General features: G+C 41.8%; 2 protein-coding genes across 4 annotated transcripts; one reads left to right on the top strand and one right to left on the bottom strand.

Moving 5' to 3' along the window:
* The first annotated feature begins 1,212 nt into the window (after positions 1 to 1,212).
* On the top strand, positions 1,213 to 5,964 carry LOC102714011 (dof zinc finger protein 1-like). 3 transcript variants are annotated; one of them, XM_040523397.1, is made up of 3 exons: positions 1,213 to 1,766; positions 1,934 to 1,993; positions 2,614 to 5,964. In XM_040523397.1, the coding sequence occupies exons 1-3, from the start codon at positions 1,743 to 1,745 to the stop codon at positions 3,703 to 3,705; spliced, it is 1,176 nt and encodes a 391-aa protein (XP_040379331.1). In that variant the 5' UTR covers positions 1,213 to 1,742; the 3' UTR covers positions 3,706 to 5,964. The 3 variants fall into 3 exon arrangements, with proteins under 3 accessions (XP_040379331.1, XP_006653686.3, XP_040379332.1); XM_006653623.3 differs by lacking the exon at positions 1,934 to 1,993 and having other exon boundaries at positions 1,215 to 1,766; XM_040523398.1 differs by lacking the exons at positions 1,213 to 1,766; positions 1,934 to 1,993 and adding an exon at positions 2,139 to 2,296.
* Positions 5,965 to 17,054: 11,090 nt separating this feature from the next.
* On the bottom strand, positions 17,055 to 21,185 carry LOC102701720 (ORM1-like protein 3). Its single transcript, XM_006652589.3, has 3 exons — positions 20,720 to 21,185; positions 19,358 to 19,506; positions 17,055 to 17,512 (listed from the first exon to the last, which is right to left on the bottom strand). The coding sequence occupies exons 1-3, from the start codon at positions 20,903 to 20,905 to the stop codon at positions 17,374 to 17,376; spliced, it is 474 nt and encodes a 157-aa protein (XP_006652652.1). The 5' UTR covers positions 20,906 to 21,185; the 3' UTR covers positions 17,055 to 17,373.
* Between the last annotated feature and the right edge of the window lie 1,017 nt (positions 21,186 to 22,202).

The following is a 22,202-nucleotide window of genomic DNA, read 5'->3' as shown; positions in this document are numbered from 1 at the left end:
GTTTAGCTTTTTCTATGAAAAAGTCAAATGACCACTCTACCATAATTATTCCTTTTATGTTGTAGCCATATAATAATAGATATATTGATTTATTTATATATATCTTACCAATTAATGATGTTTATTAAAATAATACAAATCAATATCATATTAATAAATAGAAACCCAACGGTTCAACCGATAAAACAATGGCTAGGATGAGTCGGCCGTAAATCCAGGTTATATTAATGTTCTTGACGGACCAACGGTGCCTCCGGCCTCACTACTGGTATTTTAAGATGGGTAGTAGAATTTTATTGCAATTTATTTCTAGCCTTGTCTTTTAGATCAACAAGAACACATATACAAAAAGTTTTATTCATTACTTATTTTTCGTTTGCAAATATCTTGTTTAGCTTTTTCTATGAAAAAGTCAAATAATCACTCTACCATAATTATTCTTTTTGATGTTGTAGCCATATAATAATAGATATATTGGTTTATTTATATATATCTTACCAATTAATGATGTTTATTAAAATAATACAAATCAAATATATATTAATAAATAGAAACCTAACAGTTCGACCGATGAAACAATGACTAGGATGAATCGGCCGTAAATCCAGGTTATGTTAATGTTCTTGACGGACCGACGGTGCCTCCGGCCTCACTACTGGTTCTTTGCGAGCCCATCTCTACTGTTAGAGCAAGTTCAATAGTATAGCCAACTACTAGTTTCAATTCATTTATAGTCAATCTAATAATCAATTTATAAAATAGTTACCTACCAAACATTAATAGATGATCCTACATATCATACACACATTTTGTCTTGGAGCCTGTGTGCAACTGGTAGTTCACCTCTCTTCTCTCTCCCCTTTTATCTCTTTAAAATATATTTACAGCTGGTTTATACAGTGCTATTGCTCCTAGTTTAACACGAGGACAGAACAATCTTAGGTGGGCATGCACCGCAATCAGCAAGAATTACACGAGCTACAACTGTACACTGAAAACAAAGAGGCGGGTGCCCTGTCGCACAAAGAGAAAAGGGAGCAGCGGACGGGAAAAAAAAAAGAAAACCAATAAAAAAAAAGAGAGGAGAGTAGCGCTAACTACGCACAGACACGGTGACGCCCAGGGAATGAATTAAAAGAAGGCCGCGGTTGGCCGCACCCGCACGTGCCGCGCCGTCCTACGCACGCGCGAGCGAGGCCCCACAAACCGCCATTTCCAGGGCTTCCTCTCCCCCCCCGCTCGATGCGGTGGCTTCCTCCTCTTTTCTTCGGAGAATCCTCCCTGAGCATTCATTCATTCATTCATTAGTTCCACCCGGTCGCATGCTTGCCATGCTTTTGAGCAAGAACACACACCATCAGCAGCGGCAGAGATTAATTTGACACAACGATCTGGACTTCTGGAGGGAGTATATAGCTCTTCAAGTTCCTGGCAGCTGGAGGAGCGGAGGAGGCGTGGTGAAATATTAAAAAAAAAAAGAATCCACTAGCAGCTTTGGCTATTTCAGCAAAACGTATGTGTGGGTAGAGAGAGAGAGGGTGCAGAGATAGGGGAGGAAGCATAATTCCACTCACTGCCCAACCACAGGACATTCTTTCTCTCTCCCTTCTGCTCAAGAAATCCTCCACCAGCAGCAGAAGCAGTAGGAGGAGGAGGAGCTCATCGTCTTCGTCTTCCCTGCTTCGTCTCCTCAGGTTTGGAGAGGGTGTCCGGAGCAAGAATTGTTGGGGGAGGCCTCTTGCATGGATGCGGCCCATTGGCACCAGGTAAAAAATCGCTTTGCAAAGATGATCGAATTCTGCATCGGCGGGGCACATGGGTGGTGCCTGTCAGAATTTCGCTCTTGGTTCTTCTTCTTCTTCCTCCTGATCTTGTTGCTGCTCGCCTTGTTCCCAGTGCATGCTTTATATGCCAACCCTTATTCTTTGTGTAGATCTATGATTCAGTATCATCATCAGCACGAGTTCTCTCTCCTTCTTCCATAGGCTTTGAGGTGAGGGCTCTGTGGCTTTAATCCCTCCCTCTCCTCCCTTTTGATCCTTGAAAGCAGCACACATGCACACACCATCGCCTTTCTTTTCCGGCCTTCTTCTTTCTAATCCCCTTTCCCCCTTCCCTTCTCATCTTCTTTTCTCATAGCTTTTCTCCTTCCTTTTCTTCTCTCTCCTTGCCAACCCGGCCGGGCTTGCATCAAAAGAGTAGCCATGTCCCCGGTGATGTGTAGCAGCAGCGGCAGCAGCTGTGGTACTGCGCGCAACCCTACAACAGCACAAACAAAGTTGTGTTTTGTGCGGTGGTGTGTTTCTCTTTCATCTTTTCTTTCAGCTTATCACCTTTTCCTTTCCTCTCACCCCTTTACCAGTTTCACCTTTCTTCCCTCTTAATCTGCTTTGTATCCTTTTGCTTGGTTCTTAGTTGCACCATAAAGATTCTGAAACCCTCCAACCATGGCTAGCAAGCGCTCTCTATGGCTCCATAACCACATGGCATTTGTGTTCGCTTGTTCTTGCGAAGCTTCTTGCTGTAGAAGTAGTAGTAGTAGTAGCTGTGTCGAGTTTGATCTTTGATCGTTTTGTGTTCTAATGGAGTGCTGCACCATGTGTGTACCATCAGGGGATAGGGCTGGTGAAGCCCATGGAGGAGATGCTGATGGCGGCGAACGCGGGCGCGGGCGCGAACCCGAATCCGCCGGCGCCGGCGCCGTCGTCGGCAACTGGGGGAGCACTGCGGGGTGGCGGCGGTGGCGCAGCGGCAGTGGCAGGTGGCACGGGAGCGGGTAGCACGGAGCGGCGGGCGCGGCCGCAGAAGGAGAAGGCGCTCAACTGCCCGCGGTGCAACTCGACGAACACCAAGTTCTGCTACTACAACAATTACAGCCTCCAGCAGCCGCGCTACTTCTGCAAGACGTGCCGGCGCTACTGGACGGAGGGCGGCTCGCTCCGCAACGTCCCCGTCGGCGGCGGCTCCCGCAAGAACAAGCGCTCGTCGTCGTCGTCGTCCGCGGCCGCCTCCACGGCGAATTCCGTCGTCACGAGCGCGTCGTCCATGGCCAGCACGGCCGGACCCGCGGGTGCAGCGTCCAAGAACCCGAAGCTGGTGCACGAGGGCGCGCAGGACTTGAACCTGGCGTTCCCGCACCATGGAGGGCTGCAGGCGCCGCCGGAGTTCCCCGCGTTCCCGAGCCTTGAGAGCAGCAGCGTCTGCAACCCCGGTGGCGCAATGGCGAGCAACGGCCGGTCCAGCGGCGCGGTGGGCGCGCTCTCTGCGATGGAGCTGCTCCGGAGCACCGGCTGCTATATGCCGCTGCAGGTGCCGATGCAGATGCCCCCGGACTACGCCACGCCGGGGTTCGCACTCGGTGAGTTTCGCGCTCCGCCGCCGCCGCCGCCACAGTCGTCCCAGAACGTGCTTGGGTTCTCGTTGGACGCTCACGGCTCGGTGGGCGGGCCTTCCCCGGCGGGGTTCGACTCCAGCTCCGGGTTGCAGGGCGTGCCGGAGAGCACGGGCCGGTTGCTGTTCCCGTTCGAGGACTTGAAGCCGACGGTTAACTCTGGTGGCGGTGGAGGCGCAAGCGGTGGCGGAGACGGCGGCCATCAGTTCGATCAAGGCAAGGAGCAGACCGGTGGCGGCGGCCCAGGTGGGCATGACACGCCGGGGTTCTGGAACGGCATGATCGGCGGCGGCGGCGGCGGCACTTCTTGGTAATGGCGGCGGTGCACCGTGCATGCAAGCGCGGCGGCGCCGGCCATGCCATGCCATGCATGCATGGCTCATGCAAAAGCTTTCGTGCTGGCGTGGGGTCAATTGGAGATAGGCAGTAGATCAACGACGAGGGTTTAATAAGAGGTTGGCATTGGCGATGATCTATCTATCACTGATTCACTGTTACTCCGTATATGGTGTTTGATCTCTCTCTTTTTTCCCGGTGTTGCATATCTTCATCTTGGTGTTCGATCTTTCTCCTTTCCTCTGTCTTTCATGTGTTGCTGATCGATCGATCGACTTTGGTGCTCAACACAATCAACAGAGCTCACACGATCAACACGATCATGATGCATGGCCTCCCTTCCGATGTTCCTTCCAGTTCTCCATTGATCACTGTTCTTAATCGTTTGATCTGTGGCATGTTGGTTAGCTGCATATGCGTCAGTGCAGTACCAGTAGTGAGCACGGGGAAGCTTCTTTTTAGGCTGGCTGCGAGCCTGATGGCGTGTACGTACGTAGTAGTACTACAGAGGCATGTGGTGTGTGTGGCTCATTGGTTTTGCAGGGGGCATTGTGGAAGGCAATTGAAGCGAAGGATGAACTGATGAAGGACTCGGTTGGGGGGAAAGAAAGAAATGGACCCCCCATCGCCATGCTTGTATGTCAAACTTAGCTACAGTCTGTTTGGTAACACCGGTGCATCAAGCTTTTGGTGTAGATGGTAGATCTTGGGAATGGTTTGCAGGTCTATGACTTTGTGTTGATCCTAATTAAGGTGTAGTAATTCCATTATTTTCTAGCTTAACTTGGTAGTAGTATTGTTGTTAATTAACTTCTACGGGGCACAGAGGGGTAGTATAGTTGAAGAGGGTTTTGGAGCGCATGTATAAGTATCTTATTGTTACTATACATTTTGCAGCTAAACTATAATGCACATCTTTTTGCTCTTTGTTTCTGTACTTTTATAAGTTTGTCTTTCTGTCTGTCATCTCTCTGTGCGTTCCTTTTTCTTGTAGCAGGCTAGCTCTGAGATGTCATGTCTCACCATCGTCCCAAAACCGGAATCTTCCAGCCATGAAAAGCACTAGGGAGAGAGGGAGAGAGAAGAGGAGCTAGAGAAGCCATGGAGCCAGGGAAGGGAATACGTATGTATGACAAACACCCCACTCTCTAAAGAAACTTTACCAGCAGGCACACACAGTCTGCCTCTCACTCTCTCATACTCCAAAGTCTCTCTCTTCTCACTCTCATCACATGGTATATTATTATATCATATGTTTGGCCATCTGTGAGTGCTTGATCAGGCCATTTGTACTACCTTTTTTTGTTTTTGTAAACTTAAAAGGTACAAATGCTGCCCCTCCCTCCTCACCATTATGCTTCTTGCATCTCTCTCTGATATCTGGTGTCCCTCACCCCTCTTCCTTTCATGTCAAGTGGGTAAGAAATGCAACTTTTTACTCATTTGTTTTCGTATGTTGTTAGGCATTCGCTTGCCCAGTTCACCTGCCCACACCAAAAAGTTCTCACCCAATGATTCTTTCTCCTGTTCTGTTTATCTTGTTATACAAGGGCTAGCTGAATGGCACACACCAGCTCTTGATCACCCAAAAGTTGTCCCACAATGATTCTTCTCAATGTACTCATACAAATAAATATACAATGGCACACACAGAGAACCTCATCACCACCATGTGGTATCCTCCTCCTGGTGAGGACTTGCATGGAGGGGCCCACAAAAAACATTCTCCAAGGGATGAGGGGCATGAGGAATATGCACTTTCACCGCCTTCTTGAAGCATTGGCCACCCTATTAAACAAACTAACCAGTGCCCAGATTTTAATGTGCTTCAGGGGTGGATGAGGATGTGCTACATTTGGCTCTGTGCAGCTAAATGACAAAGGAATTAGAACTACTGTTAGCTTCTTGATAGTAGTATATCAGCTTAAGGTTATGCTTTTGGGAGGATATATAATGCTGCTCTTGCTCCCATGATTCACATCATTGCTTCAACCATCATGATAAAGTGACAAACTTGAAGGGATGTTCTGCTTTATTCCTTAACTAAACTAATGGGTTTGGATCAATCAGGGAGGTAGTACATCTTACAGTAGTATATATATGTATGTGTTGATCTAAACTTTGAGGCTATTAAATAGTTTTGACAAGTCTGCTGCTCATGTTGCTTGCTTAAATATTGTACTAACTACTATCACATTTCTCCATCCACCTTGTTTTCTTCTCTACTTCTGTGCCATGGTCTCCACAATTTGTCTGCACGTTGTCCTTGACTCACCATCATGCCGTTTTGGGCATGCATTGTTAGTGCTTGTCTAGTTGCATGGAGAACTAGCCTAGCCGTGCAATGGCCTCCTTTCTACGTGTACATGTCTTTCACATATAAATGCCGCATATGCATGGATATATAGTTGGGCATGTACAAGGCCTGACCTTTCATGTTGCTTTATAGCAACCACTACCTAAACTTTCAGCTCGCTGCACTAGCTCATTGATGCGAGAGGTGATCAGCAGCGACCAGGAGATCATATGCATCTGTACTGGTGTGGTTCTTTTCTTGGTTTTCATCTCACTTTTCTTTCTGGATGCTCTTTCACAAAGCATACTACTTCCATCCATCCACTGAGGTGTTCTATGTTACGTCTGCCTGCCAGTACTTTCTGGTTGTGGAAGAATGAGAGTTCTTGAAATGGTTGGCTTGCAGATAGTCATCTTGATCCCTGAGGTAAGTTGCTCTAGCATGCACTGTAGTGTTTTCTGATAGCATAGTGGTTGCCGTTTGAATGCAAAATGCACATGCCACAATTTTCACCACACCATAGTGCTGCAGAAAGTGCAGCTACCACTACCGTTACTTCTGCACTACACCTACCTGCTGCACATAGTGGTAGAAGTTTGTAATTTTATTTATTTATACGATTTTAGACATAAATTGAAGACAAAAATAAAAGTTCAATATAGCTCACTAATCTCAGTATCAAACACTTTGTATGCCCTAGGATCATATGCTCGCACCGACATATGCATGCATTCGTACATTTTTGTAGTTATGCAAGCGTATATAACCGTGCATAAAGCTGATTAAAGAGATCTTGGATGACAATATAACTGAAATACCAGCTATACACTGGTATGTAAGGATTTTGTACTAACTATTTTACATAACCTATCTGCACGTAAACCGGCCTATATGCATCGATCTATCTATGTACAGTTAATATCTTTTTTTAAAATTAGAGTAAAATTTACAAAACTAGGTATATATATATATATACATTAGCAAAAATTACCACAGCACCATATATTTACGACATAATGTCACTAATATACACGTTATATAAAAACTCCATTTAGTACCTAATTTATGGCAAAATTATCATGTGCACGTGCCTCCCAAAATTCTAAATGGTTCAATTTTGCAAATATTTTCTTCATCTTCTTTCTTAAAAATTAAAATCAACCTTTTAACTTTGTAATCTTTAATTCATTCGCTTGTTCCCTCAAGTAGCTGCCATAAGCTCAGTTTCATCTGTCATCCATATCTATATATAAAAAAAACAAGCCTATAGAGGTTCCACCTATCACCTTTTAATTTCCTGATAAAACTTTAAAATGTATAGTTTATGATGAAGTAAATGTTGTCTATAATTTTCGAAGACATTGTGGATTAGATGTGTACTCCTTCTATTCCGATTAAACTATACAATTTTATATGTTACTTAGTAGAGATTAAAATTAAGAAGAAAACATTTTAGTGTCTCCAATAAATGTGAAATGAATGGAGGCAAGATATTAGTGGGGGTATTATGGGGATAGATTTCTATGAAAACCGATTGATAAAAAAATTAGTACGGTGAACAGTGCTAGAATTGCTTATATATAAGATGTGTTTCAAAAAACTGCTTATATTTTGAATGTTTGGAGTAGTTTTTCAGTTGTTCTATTTATGTATATTAGTTTTCTTAATTTACTATAAGAACACTAGTCACACACCAATATGCTGCACATGCTAATTATTACTAATATTATTATAGCTTATTAATAATATATTTTATAAATTCTTTCTTTTTCTGGATTATAGAAGCTTAGGTAAAAAAAATGATGAGAACTGAAACATGCCCGTTGTTAATTTTTAGCTTAAAATTAAATTAATGAAATATTAATTCAACAGTTCAAAATGGTACAATTTGATATTTATCTATTCCGAATTTACAAGCAACAAATTTTTACAAAAACTAAAACTAAAGAGTCAGTGATAGTAAACATTAAGTAGTCCTTGGTATTTGTGAATTGGCATATTTCATTGAAGTCGAATCCTTATTACTATGGAATACAGTTGAGATAATATGATCAAACATACCAACAACGGTCATAATTTCAAGTTAATATGACAAATTTCTCCTATTATCTAATTAATACGAGTATAGATAAAAAAATTGCTTGAAGTATACGATACTCTAGGGGGATTTTTTTTTCTATTAGGCCTTTTAAAATGCAGGACGCGGTTACTTCACTTTTGCAGAAATTGAACAGGTGACAACTCCATCCCCAGAAAGAACATGAATACTCCTATATAGCTGCATTTCTCGCACCCGGCTGTCTTCCATAAGTGAAAAAAAAAAGGGAAAGAATAAGACGAGGAAGAACAAACATCGTTTTCAAGCAAAATAAGTCGGCGAACTGTGCGCACGCTAAAGTGGGGTTGGGGTGAAATGCAAGAAACTAGTAGAAGTTTTAGCCAGACAGATTGGGTTTTCTTTAGTTGCAACAGCTAGAGTCGACCAACCGCATGAATCGCCCAACGGTAAGCACCACCGCATGCACCGCTCCCGCACGGTGGAATGGAAAGAAATTAAGCGCCAACCGCGTACGGTTTGGTTTGGGCCAGGGCGGACACAGTTTTTTATATGCTTATGTATCAGCTGAATAGTTATTAAAAATATAAAAAATTTAATAAGATGTATCAGTATGATTTATATCACTCCAAACATATAAGTTCAATTTTATATGTTATAACAAAATATAAAAAATAATTATGAATGTTTGTATATAGTTTCAGTTTAATTTATTTTTTATCTAAATTGTAGGAGATAAATTTAACCTAACATGTTTGTGGAGTGATATAACTTACGTTAATTTTATATTAAAAAAATTCATACTTTTTAAGGAGTAGTAGTATTTAAATGTCATATATGTAAACAGGTAAATCTTTCCTTAAAAAGAGTTGATTGGCACAAACACGCACTTACGTACGTCGCCAGCGACGACGACGAGACGCACGCGCGCGCGTCACGTCACGTCAACCCTTTCGATCACCGCCCGAGCGAGCGGTGCTCTACTGTGCGTTGCATGCATCGTACGATCGATCCATCACCCATCGCGCGCGCGCGGGCTCGGCGGCCGGCCGGCCGGAGGGGGGCGCGCGCGATCGAATCGAGAGGTCTCGCGCTGTCGCACATCAAGTTAGGCTGTCTATCTTGCGTTACGTGCGCGGCGCTACCACCCGGCTCCGGCCGGGCCGGGTCGAAGATTCGAGGAGAAATCAGAAATGCGAGTGTCGAGTAGCTGTCGACCACCGTATATACTGTAGAAGCATGTGGCCACCGGGTACATTCAGCTGTATGCCAGTGAATAGTTGTCTGCGTAATATGCTGCAAATCCATCTTTCCGTCGAAACGATACACTGTATAATTCTTTTCTTTTTTGCTTCATCCCGACGATTAGGCGACTAGCATGCATAATTCAACAAGCCTCAGGTAGCGACTGAGTCTGAGATCACTGGTAGGCCACATATCTTCTAGTTGGTCTTAGTTGGGAGCAGATAAATCAGAAACCACGTGCCAAAGCCACTCAAGCCTACAAGGCAGTGGCCTTAGAGCATCCCCAACAGTTCATCCATCTCATCTTCCATCCTAGAAACAGAGGATAAAGAGTAAAAATTGAGCTCCAGCAGAACATCTATCTCATCATCTATTTTTGGATGTCATCCATATTAGGATAGAGAAACTCTATATTTAGATGTTCTCTCTCCAATCCTCCAAATAGATATAGAGGATATCATATATAGATGATCTGCTGGAATACAAATGGATATGAAGGATAAAAGTGTTTTAGATGATCATCCAAATGAAGATATAGATAACTAAATTTAGATGAGCTGTTGGGGATGCTCTTAGCTCACCAACACACATTGCATATGTATATTTTATCTTAGTCCAAAGTAGTCAAAAACACCAATTCCGGCCCTCGCTTCCCCTTTTCTCTACCCGATTGCACCCGACGCTAGCTGCCACCGTCTTCGACCGCCCGTAGCGACTGCCTCAGCCTCCCCGAGCTCCCATGCCTCTCCGTGCTCCTCTGTCGCCGCGCCTCTTCGTGTTCCTCCTCCCCTTCCGCCTCCCCATGCTCTACATGGGTCTAGATTGTTTACAGTAATATAGTCAATCAATGTGTATATGAGGAACAAAGTAAAAAATTCCATAAACAATGTCAAAATACTTTAGTCACAGTGATTCGAGGTACGGTAACAACTACTGCACATTACTGTAGCATTTTATCTGCCCTGTCCATTTTAATCCAACTACAAAAAGATGCTCTAAATTCTGGTTATTGTAGCCTACATGCTACTGTAGAGGAACCAGATAGGCTCTACATCAGATTGATAGTTTCTCCGACCTCCACTTCATCCGCGTACTTGTGTTTTTCATGGAAAGAGTATTTACAACAAAAAAATTATGAATAAAAATTTATATATGTATTTTTAGCAGTCTAAAAGCTAAGGCTGGAAAATAATCTTTAGTAAAAAACCTTAAATCAATTTCATATTTAAGGTTAAAAAATTCAAAATTTAGCTTATAAGCATAATTGAGGAGAACATATATATGTGGTTATTTTTTTATAGGTTCCTCTCGCATGCAATTCTTACTGTTTTGGGTGTTTTCTTACTAAGAAGGATGGTTGGGATGAGAATCCAACCATGCCCTATTCACCCACAAGGCTACGTCTCGACCAACACTTGAAATAGAACCACATAGTTGTGATCCCTCGCTTAAGGTATAATTGAGTCACTGGTGGACCAGTGTGAGAACATGATCCTCACATGCACATAGACTCGAGCGAGTTGTGGTCACTAGCCACGTCACTGTATTGGACATAAACTATGATGTGATTGTATTTTTAGTCTTTGATGTATATAAGAAACTTAATTAATTATTTGGTTATTATATACTCTCATCCGCTTTATATTATAAGTTGTTTTAGCTAAAACAAAATTTATATATTAATCAATGGGTATATATATATATATTAGTGTATAAATCGAGTCTATGCTAAAAATTTTATACAACAACACGGACGTTGCTACCAAAAGGCGGTGTGTAAAGTGGCTGTTTCTCAGCTCGTGACTCGCCCTGTACTACTACACGCGTGCGTACGGGAAGGCGATCGAGGTACGGACGATAGCAGTGCGGAATCTAAAACTTCCTCGGAGAAAAAGATTTGCAGAGGAGAGAAGCAGGGGGGAGGGGAATCGATCGATCGCAGCTTTATGAATCGAAGGGGTTTCGCGCGACGGGGGGAAGGCCGGGAAAGGCTAGTTTAGCAGCAAGGTATAGCCGGCCGGTTGTTCCTGTCAGGGGAAGGAGGAAGGGCGGCCGGCCTCCGGCATGTGGCGCCATCCGCAAGTGTTTCGACACAAACCAACAGCGATCATGGGTCCGGCCATCGCCGCACTACAACGGCACAATCCATTGCTAGCTCGTCTGAGAAGCTAGCATGCAACCTCCAATTGCACAGCGTAACTGGGAGCCCCTGGTTCATTCGTCTTCGGTTGTTTTGCCTGCCCATGCTGACTGGCTGGCTCTCCATACATCTTCGTTTCTTGAGTTATGACCTCTGAAAGAATGAAGATGTGTGGCTTCCCATGAGGCCCCTTCACTCCTTCAGGAAGGTTGTGTGCTCAAACTAAGTCTAAATTAATAAGAAGAGCAGCAAGCAGTACAATACCTATTTGGGTATTTCATATTTGGAAAATTTACAGTCAGAGTGCGGTGGAGCACCAACACCTTAAGCTTGCACCGGCCTGTATCGTAGAGCAAACTGCTGCTGTATATACATATCAGAGTTACGATGCTTTGATTTCGGGGATTGCGCTACTTTCAATCTGTTAACTGGCTGGTAATGGTATATATACTGCTCCCTCCGTTTCTTATTTGGAATTGTTCCTAGTATTTTAAATTTATATATAAATAAGAATTTAGGAGTGCTACTGCTACATATGGTGGTGTTTGAGATTGAGCAATCCAAGGAATATCATTTTTTTACAACTATTTAAGAGTAAACACTACTAAATTGACTAGAAAATCTTACTGGAATGGTCAAATACAAACTTTTATATAAAAAAATTAAACAAAACACACCTTTAGAGTTCCAAAAACGTTTCCATGATTTTTTTTATTTGACCCATTTTAAATTTGAAAACTAAACCATCCATTCTTTATTTTTAAATCTGAATATTTTGACTACACCAATCCCACATTTTCACTAGCACTTCGGAGAATAACTTGCTAAACCATTGCACTTGACATGATAATATTATTTGGTCATGCCAATCCATGACCAAAAGGTTTAGATATAAAAATAAACATTGTGGGCTTAGTTTTTAAATTAACAAATAAAAAGGTTTAAATAATAAAAATCATTGAATTCGAACACAGCTTATTTTCTTAGTCCAGCCATTCCTCGTGATTTCTTATATTCATTGAGGCATTGCTGGTATGCCATTTCCCAAGTAAGATAACCTCTTGGTGGCATTAAGTAATACACTATCAATTTAAAAGGAATCAATTTATATTTATAAATTTGGATATGTTTTTGTCCATATTCGTAGTTAGAAGTTGTTTTTTAAATGAAAAGGAAGTTGTATATTGAACATCCTTACAAATGTTTATATTTGTAGATGGTGGAAGCGATGAGAAACTCTGCTTTGGTACGCCTACGTACACAAGTATAAGGCTATGACACTTTCGTCTTAAAATGTTAAAACCATTGAAACCTATTACTTTATTTGATATAACTGAATTCAATGCTAGGTTATTTCAAACTTAGTTTTAATTAGATTTTAATATTTTGAGACACACGGAGTGCATGTGTGGGCGGGCATTTTGTTGGACTCAAGACTAGAAAGATGTACGCCTGTGATTACAATATTCGTTCTAAGATGGAACAAATGCGTGATTAATGACGTTTTTTCAAGCTATCTCGCGTGTACACCGTACAGTAATTGCCATCGTCACGCGAACTCAAAAAAAAAAAGTTCTTCAGGTGTAAACGCAGCCACACACACCGAGCGACTCCCCTGCGTGTCCAGTTGCTTGTGCATATCACTTAGGCCGCTTTTGCCGCCCCGTTAGTTAATTTATCCCCTCTCGTTTGTTTTCCACGCGCACGCTTCTTGAATTACTAAACGATGTATTTTTTATAAAAATTTTTTATAGGAAAATTGTTTTAATAATTAATAATTAATTAATCGTGTACTAATCTATTACTACGTTTTCCATGCTAGGCTATAAGGGCATTCTCAACCCAAAGACTAGGATGGTGTTCATAACATTAAATAAGTCGTCATCTAGGATGAAAGATGATGTGGCAAATGAATAAATGAGAAAAGAGAATGAAACCATGTCTTGTATGAGACATGGTTTCTACACAACATTTAAGATATCATGTGAGATAAGTAGCATTAAATTGAAGTACGGAATAGTAGTGTTTGCATTGGAAGAGTAGTGTCTAGTACTATTTTCTTGATGATGTGGAGTTTATGAAAACTACATCTAGTATTATGGGTTGGGAATGACCTAAGTTAACTAACGGGTACCGGTCGAACGTGACCTTACTCGGCAGATCCACAGTGTAACAAGTGGAGTCCCACTTAAATTTAATATTTAATGTATTATCAATATATAATTAACTAAAAAAGTTTTTAATACACTACCAATTTTAACCAGATGTCCTCATTTAATTTTGAAGCTAGATCCGTCATGTTCACCGCAATCTTCTGGAAAGGTCGTCCCATTCGCCCCGGTCAGCAGGCAGTCACCCACAGGGCACGCGCACGTACGGTACGGTAGTGGCCACAGCGTGACACGATCGACCTAGTGATTCTTTCAGTTTCAGGGTCCGTTTGGTAGAGATCTGAACTCTAGATACTAGCTCTAAACTTTAACTCCAGTGAGAGCTGTTTCTGTTAGAGCCAAAGAGCAGATCAAAACTATTTGGCTAGTCTGGTCTGCTCCGAAACTTCTAAAAGAGAGGATACGGAGTATATTGACAATAATACTTTTGTGGATCATATGGAGTCATGATTAAACCATAATCTAATTATATTTCTTTTTTATATAATTAAATACTAATTATTTTTTTAATTTGAACAACACAACTATATAGTTACAAAATCATATATGACAGTTAACATATAATATAAATGTTTAGTAATAATATATAGTCCTACATGAGTGGCAAACTCGAGTAATTATAATAAAATAACAAAGGATAGTGGGTCTTTTTGCGTGGAGTGGAGCTGTGGAACAGCAAAAACCCAGCTCCACCCTGTAGTTTATTTTTTAGGAGCAGCTCCACCAGCTCCGCTCTAAAAAAAGTAGAATCTGTACCGTCTGGCACAACTCCGGCTCTTAAGTAAGTTGGAGTTGGGAGCTGAAGCTGTGCCAAACGGGCCCTCAAAATGAAGTTATTTCTAGCACCCACTCATTGTCTCTAAACGAAGCTATTTCTCCACTAGCTCATCATTTAGACAATCATAATCATTCACCATTTAATTTTCTCATGCATATTTTTTTCAACCATTCATAACTTTTCTCGAAACACTTTTAACTACTTTCTTGATTCCCGTAACTAGCTCAAGATATCGTTACATTTTGAATGGGAGGAGTATAAAAATTATTAGGAACTGATTTATAAAAAACAATAAAATAAAGATGGATGACACATTCATTTTCAACACATGTTGTCGAACAAATATCGGCCTACGGTATTTAAAGTCATGGGGTTTGGCCGGTGTCAAGTTATACACGAGAGTAACAAGGAGACACATGATTCTTATACAAGTTTGGCTCTCTCGAGTAACAACCCTCCTCCTATCAGCCTTAGTTAGTTTCGACGTTATATCAAACTGATATCAATACAACATACAAAGAGAAAATTCTAATCTAATAGACAAACATATATGTATGGTAGCCACGAGAAAGGTTGTCGGTGGCTAGGCATTGTCATGTGTCGGGTGGCTAGGCATTGTCATGTGTCTCCCATGTCGAGTTGATGGGATTTGTGTTGTTTGGTTTCTAATTGCCCCTTAGGGTTTATCGACCTCTTAAGATTATGAGGTCCTTTGGCAAAATGACTAGTTAGATTCAATTGTATCCAGATCAAATTACCTATGTTTTCTTATCCTAAGTACATTTTTCTTTCTCTACCATGTCCTTTCTTATCTGCTCGGGATTCTATCATATAGTATTAGGTGGACAATGCTCCTGCCAAGGTTAAAAAGTGTCTATGGACTACCACATATCCATAACACTGGCATCACCCCTATAAAGTTTTAAAGTATAGACATAGCCAAATCAATGAGAAGTCATTGAGGATACTATCACGATGGAATTTCTCACTTGGTAATCCTTAAGGGTCCGACTTGACGAACGTATGTGTACTCATACTAGTGCTATACATGTTAACAAATGGTATAATGAGGTTCGATACTACAGCTTTGGTTCTGAAACCGCACGTAAAATAGAAGGGTGGATAAACACATGATTAATTAAGCATTGTTTAAAAAACTTTAAAAAAATATTAACTGGATTAGTTAAAGCAAAATTGCTATAGAAATTTTTAGAAAAAATGGATTGCTTGTCACTTTGGAAAATTTGCGCGTGAAAAACGCAGCTGTAGATTTTTGGTTTTGCGGGGAGGGAGTAGAATTTGGCAACCTGGACATTCGAAGCAAGCTAGGCCGTCCATGTAGCTCAACTCAACTGACAAGTCGGACGCTCGGATCACGCTTACTCCTACCGCAACTCTCTGTACATTGATAGTTCCATCTGTCCCTTTGTGAGCCGACCATATCTTGGTTTGAGGCAGGCAGAAATGGCTGCTGATAGGTTGCTTGGTGAATGGTTCAGCTCAGAACGGAACAAAGCTAAAGCTGCATTGCTGAAACAGTGAAACTTGCGTACCAAATCAGGTCGAGGACTGCTGGAAAATTATTGTGGTAACGGGTGCAACAGTCGCCGGAGTCCTCGCCCTGGCCGCTTTGCTTCATATGGAAGATAGGCCGGCCAAGATGAACGATAATGACAGAGTGATGGTTACAGGGAGTGGACCTGCATGGCATGTGTGACAAACATTTGCGTTCAAATCGAGGGATTTTGCTGCATTGTTTGGAACAACTTTTCCCAGCACCAGCAACGGCCAACCAAACTGCATCCATGTCGTGTGTAAGCTGATGAGTACTCCTATATGTAACCATTCTCTAAGTACTATATAATATGTATTAATATAAGACTTTCTAGCCTTACCTAGATTCATATAGATGCTAATAAAACTAGACAAATATATAAATTATATACATTCAATAATTGATAAATTTAGACCAGGCTAAAAAGTCTTGCAATATAAAATGGAGAATATAAAATGGAGGTAGCAGTATGCAGTCTGACAGTTAACTTTTGAAGTTTAGATTTCAGACCATGCCCTACCTTCTTCAGAGAACTGCTAACATTTACTAGGAAACTAACAAGGTATTAGCATCTACCTATCGTCCATGGCATATCTTTTGTCCCGTAGGGTTTGTAATGGGTTCAACTATTTTGCTTATAAAATTTAAAGAACGGATTTAAAACGGATTAAAAATAGAATTATATAGAATTTTAAGCTAATTTTTTTAAGAATTAAATAGGGTTATGAAATAACCAGGGCCTTTGCCCATTCCACCCCTACTTCAACGGCGTGGCATGGCTTGAGTGAAAACATTTACCGACACTGGAACTGAAGTGCGAAGTTGACAGGCCAACTAGCCCAGGCATGTCAAATCCTCCTTCAGACAGCATCGACAAATCAAGTTAGTTGGCAACAGCTTGATTTGTGATGTTGTCATCCATCAGCTTGGTTTGAAGGGTCCTTAACCCAGGTTCTGAACACCCAAGTTAAACATACCAGGCCTAGAATTTTAGTAACTCTTGGATCTGACTGTCTAACGCTGAGTAGGAGTATTACAAATACTGGTGTGCATTGATTCTGCCAGATCACTCATGTTTCGTGAGGATATGACAATACAGAAATTCTCCATGAAGCACAACGCTGTATATGTGGCAACTGGCATACACTTAAAGGGGAGGATATATATAACAACATTAACAGTGAAATGAACATTCTTTCTGGTGGGATAAGAGCCTAAAGAAGTTGTGTTCACTAGATGCTGAACAACGTCATTTTCCATGCCTTTAGCTCTGTACAACGATAACATGTCATCGACTACACCTTAAAAACTACTCACTTTGGTTATCCAATTCATAACTAGGTATACCGTTTCCTGCAACTCAAATGAAGCATGGCAGTGGTAACAAACTGTGGGATGCTGCCACCTAGTTGCCGGCATTGATTCCAAAGATCCGGACCTTGTGCATGTTCGGTAGTTTTGCAACAACCAGCACGACGACTGCAACAGTGTTAAGGAAGAGCATGGGATGTTGATAATCTGTTGTATGCGAGGCTATCAAGTATCTGCAGAGGAACAGAGAAACCACCCTCATAATTAGTGTTGGAGATCATAATGATAAATAAAAGAAGATAATCAGTAGATGGGAACACAGAAATTGTCATCATGTCAAGAGTTACGAGGAAGACAAAAAATGATTCTTGAGTCTAAATCTATGTGATATACAAGCTTCACGTAACTATTTTACACATTCTGACAATTAATTAAAACTATCATTTGTCCTAAGGTAGATGACAATATGTTTAGAAATAACCACTATATGAAACTAATTTTGGAGCAAGCTAATCTGAATGTCCCTAAAAGTGCCAGCCATTATAGGCACAAATTAGGCCAAATATTCCCCCCAAACACCAACCAAAAGAGAAAAAAAGAAGGAATTTGAACCATATGTTATGCTAAATGTAGAGAGTAACAATGGGCATGCTGTGCTCCTGGAATTTTCACATTTTGGTTCTTTTGAAAACTAATTTTACAAATAGACCCCTAAAAAAACTTGTTGCATAAATAGACCTTTTTAACCGCGCCAACATCATTGGCGCCGTCGTTGTCGGCAATGACATTGGCGCCGTCCTCCAAATGATAATGTTATGTTTGTGTGTCAGGAGGACGACGCCAATGATGTTGGCGCGGTCAAAAAGGTCTATTTATACAATAAGTTTTTTACGGACCTATTTATAAAATAAGTTTTTCAAAAGGACCAAAATGTCAAAATTCCAGTGCTGTGCTCAGTTCAGCTGGCAGCCACGACAGAGTTTTGCTGCTATTTACTCCATGTCCAATATCTAAAACACTTAAGTGACACTAATTTTTTAAGTCTTATTTTTATGTTTTTATAAGCAGGTACAAACTACAATGCCTGTCCATAATAGGAAAGATGTATGTGGAACAACCAGATGTAGCACATTAATACTTGTGCAGAAGTTAAACTAGAAGGAAATCAGGAAAAGAGAGGCAACACAAAATATAGATTCTACATGGAATGGTCCATGTGTGTTTAGCTGTCCTCAAATAATAATCTATCGTACACAGAAACATCAGTGAATGCAGGGGAAAGAAACCAATCAAATATAAACAAACAATGTACAGCTGCATGGCTCTGAATGCACTCTGGATGATAGAGATCAAGATGTACTGTGCATGTTATCCCAGGTTCTTCTTCCAAGTCCAACAGTTTGGTTTGGGTGTATCTCAAGCTAATCAACTACTCTGTCTTCCAACAATATAAGCATTTAAAGCATCTGAATTATTTCCAAGAATATAAGCATTCCTATTCAAATTTCTTCCCATCTTAACCCCAATCATCTCCCATCAACTGAGAGGCACCAAAGTCTTTTCTCCTCAACCTTAACCTTTCTTAAACAACCTAGAAACTACTTTCAGAACAAACATTCTTACTATAGCAGCATTGAATCGTCTGATACTCCAAAATCTACTATAATTCGTAAGGAGTATCTGCCATGGTTCATCCATTCCAGTCCACTCATAAATAAATCTAATTGAACTACTGTTATCAAAGAGAATACCTGTGTGCCTTAACAATCTCCCCAGATGCAGATATGAACGTTCTTCCCAAACACAACTTGGAATTGGGTCTAAAAAACAAGTCCCTTGTAACTAAAAGGTAGCAAGGCCTAGTTTGTTCCCAGAAACAGATGCAACCCTTGTTCGCGATCCTTGCAAATGTATACTACTGTGACTATGGTGGTAACAAACACCAGAGATATATGTTAATTCCTTGCATACCTACTGAACGTCTGTAACTACTTACTGGCTGTGAAGAATCAATCATCATGCATAATTTAAATGCTGCAGTAAAAAAAGAAAATAAATTGCAACAAATTAATTCTTACAGGACCAGAGGAACCACGGTCAGAAATTTTCTGTTGCGAGTAAGCTGCTTCCCATTGTCCATTTGCTCCCACCAAGTCAATCTATTATACATCCCCTGGTCATCTGCAAAGGGAGTTCCCTTCTTCCAGTGAAAAAAGTGGTATGTGATCTGCAATGAAGACTCAGTTAGCAGGCAGTGGCAATAGGGAAGGGTTTCTTTCTTCTACAATTAAATGCAATGCAGTGTTGCCCGTCTCACTATCTCAAGTCACAACTGTAATTTAACCATCAGAGCAAGGGCAGCAATCTCAACTAAACTATCACCACTCGGATCTTAAATATCTAAGAGAGGTCCCAGTTAAACGCCTTTTAACTGAAAGGTGGAAGTTTCTGTAACTATGTCCGCTGTTTCATGAAAAAATACTGCTACCTTGTCCTAAAAAGACTTAAATAAGTCTAGGAATCTTCCACTACATTAGAAGTAAATCCAACTCTAGAAAACTTCAGCAAAGCGTGTGTTATAATTTGGTATTGGTTAAAGCTAGTATTAAAAGAAATGCCAGCTATAATATTGTGTGAAACGAAATGCACATTATTGCAGTACAACGCAAAAGTTTTGAGATGTTAACCGTGAATAATGATATAATTTTCACACTACTATCCCAGCATATATTACTTATAGTTGACATGATAAGGAGATAGTCCATACCACTTTCATGCATCACTACAGATGAACTGATGCAATTACTGAACGAGGTGCATTCAGAAATGCATACCACTATACAGGACCGAAATATAGCTTTATCAATAGGTGTGCAGTTAACTACACACCACCACTGTGATCATACTCAGAATCAGACTAGGCAAGGTCATATAACTGTTTCAACCTCCTAATGGATAATTGACAATGGGCAGGGACCCTCATTACTGACATTACTGATAATATCATGCCTGCATACTGATAAGAAGAAAATGTTCGTTTTGGACTATCTGATGCCTGAGGCTTAAAAAGAAGCTAAAACGTCATGAATCAGGCGTAGATTGTCATAGAGACTTGGAATTGTATTCAGCGTAGTGTACATATAGTTGTCGTTGGAATGCGAGTAACCATGTCGAACAGGACGGCAGAACGCCAATGCCAAGCACCAGCAGCTTTTGGCTGGAGAACACCCCCACTTTGAGCTAGGCAAGGCAATACGCAGCCAGCCGGCAACATCCATACAGATGCAGCATCCCCATCCATCCCTAATTGCAAACGTCGTGATACGGACGAGCCAGCGAGCTAAACTTAGCTGAACCCGCCGGGTCCCCCCGATTTCACCACCGGTGCGCGATCCTAACCCAAATTCGCGAGAGGGGGGAAGGGAACATGCCGTCCTTACCGCGAAGTGGGCGAGGTTGACGAGCGTCCAGGCCATGCCTGGGGTGCAGCCGAAAACGGAGAGGACGAGCAGCCAGGAGAAGAAGAGGATGAGGATGTAGGTCGTCCACACCCCGGGGTACATGAACCACTCCGTGTTCTTGTTCAGATCCGCCGGCTGCACCGCCTGCACGTACAGCTTCGCCATCGCAACCCCCCGAATTCCCCCTCCTCCCTCCCTCCCTCCCTCCCTCCCTGGCTGCTCCCTCTCCGCTAGCTGGCTACCGCCTGTGTGCTGCTGCTGCTACTGGTGGTGGCGCGGCCTGAGCCCGTGGGATTGGAACGGAGGGGATATATAGGGGAGAGTGGGGGGTTTGCCTTTGCCAGATTATTGGTCAGAGGAGCGGAGCGGAGGAGGAAGAAGGAGAAGCCGAGGAGAAGGTTCAAAGATGGGGGCGACAAGAGGCAAAAAAGAAAAAAAAAAAAAAAGGAACGCCAGGGGGAGGAGACGAGACCGTGACACCGCCCGGCGCCCGCAGGTCGCAGGAGGAGAGGAGGCAAGGATGGAATGGAAAGGAGATCGGGTCAAGTGTGGTGGCCTGACGGGCGTCTTGGGCTCGGCGGCTCATGGGCCAGCCTGTGGCTGTTCCCTTGTATTTTTCTGTTCTGCCTTTATACAATTTGACTGAAAAATTTATAGCAAAATCAGTTAGATCTTTCTACCATACGATCTACTTTTACCACGTATATACTCACTCAATTCAAATTTAGACACTCACAATAGTTTAAAACCAATTCAAAAGAAGTGGGCGGTACCCCTTATATTTTATTATAGCTCCATCCCTGATTACTAATATGGCTTTCAGACTCAATTAAATAGAACCATCACCATCAAAGATCTGATTAACAGACACCAAGGTGGTCACTAGAAACAATGTGGGCAAGGAAACCTATATTGTTCCTCCAATTGTAGATCTTACTGGCGGCCATAATCGAGGGTGGCCCTGCTAGCGCGAGGGGACTACACGCAAGCGGGAACATGTTGGAGAGGATGGACTCCACGGGTGGAGAATGTTAATGATAGCCTGAAAATGATATAGTCCTTGGTCATTAGCCTCACTGCCGCCCTTTTCATGTGCCCATGCCCGACGGCACATTGGAGCGGCGGTGAGATGGGTCGTCGCCAAACACGTATCCCCGTTTCTGGCCTGGGGCGATGAGTTTCTTCGTTCTCTTCTCTTTTTTTTTTAACAATGGAATAACATTCCGGCCTTTGCTCGATGAGCTACGACCAATTATTACAAAATCCGTGTATGAATAAGTTTCACACACACTGATATAATGTAGAGAAACTCCAAACTAAAAGACACCAACACAAGATAAAAGAACCCTTAATTACTTAATTCTATTCGAGAATCTCTATCCGAAGTTGACAAAAAGATGCATAATCATTGACTCTAGTTTACGACATGCATCATTTATTAGCTTGATATCATCATCATGCC

The sequence above is a fragment of the Oryza brachyantha genome, chromosome 4, assembly GCF_000231095.2.
Source record: "Oryza brachyantha chromosome 4, ObraRS2, whole genome shotgun sequence".
In the NCBI taxonomy this organism is placed as follows: domain Eukaryota; kingdom Viridiplantae; phylum Streptophyta; class Magnoliopsida; order Poales; family Poaceae; genus Oryza; species Oryza brachyantha.
Note: the sequence above shows the minus strand (reverse complement) of the source record. Positions and strands in the feature narration are given on the sequence as shown.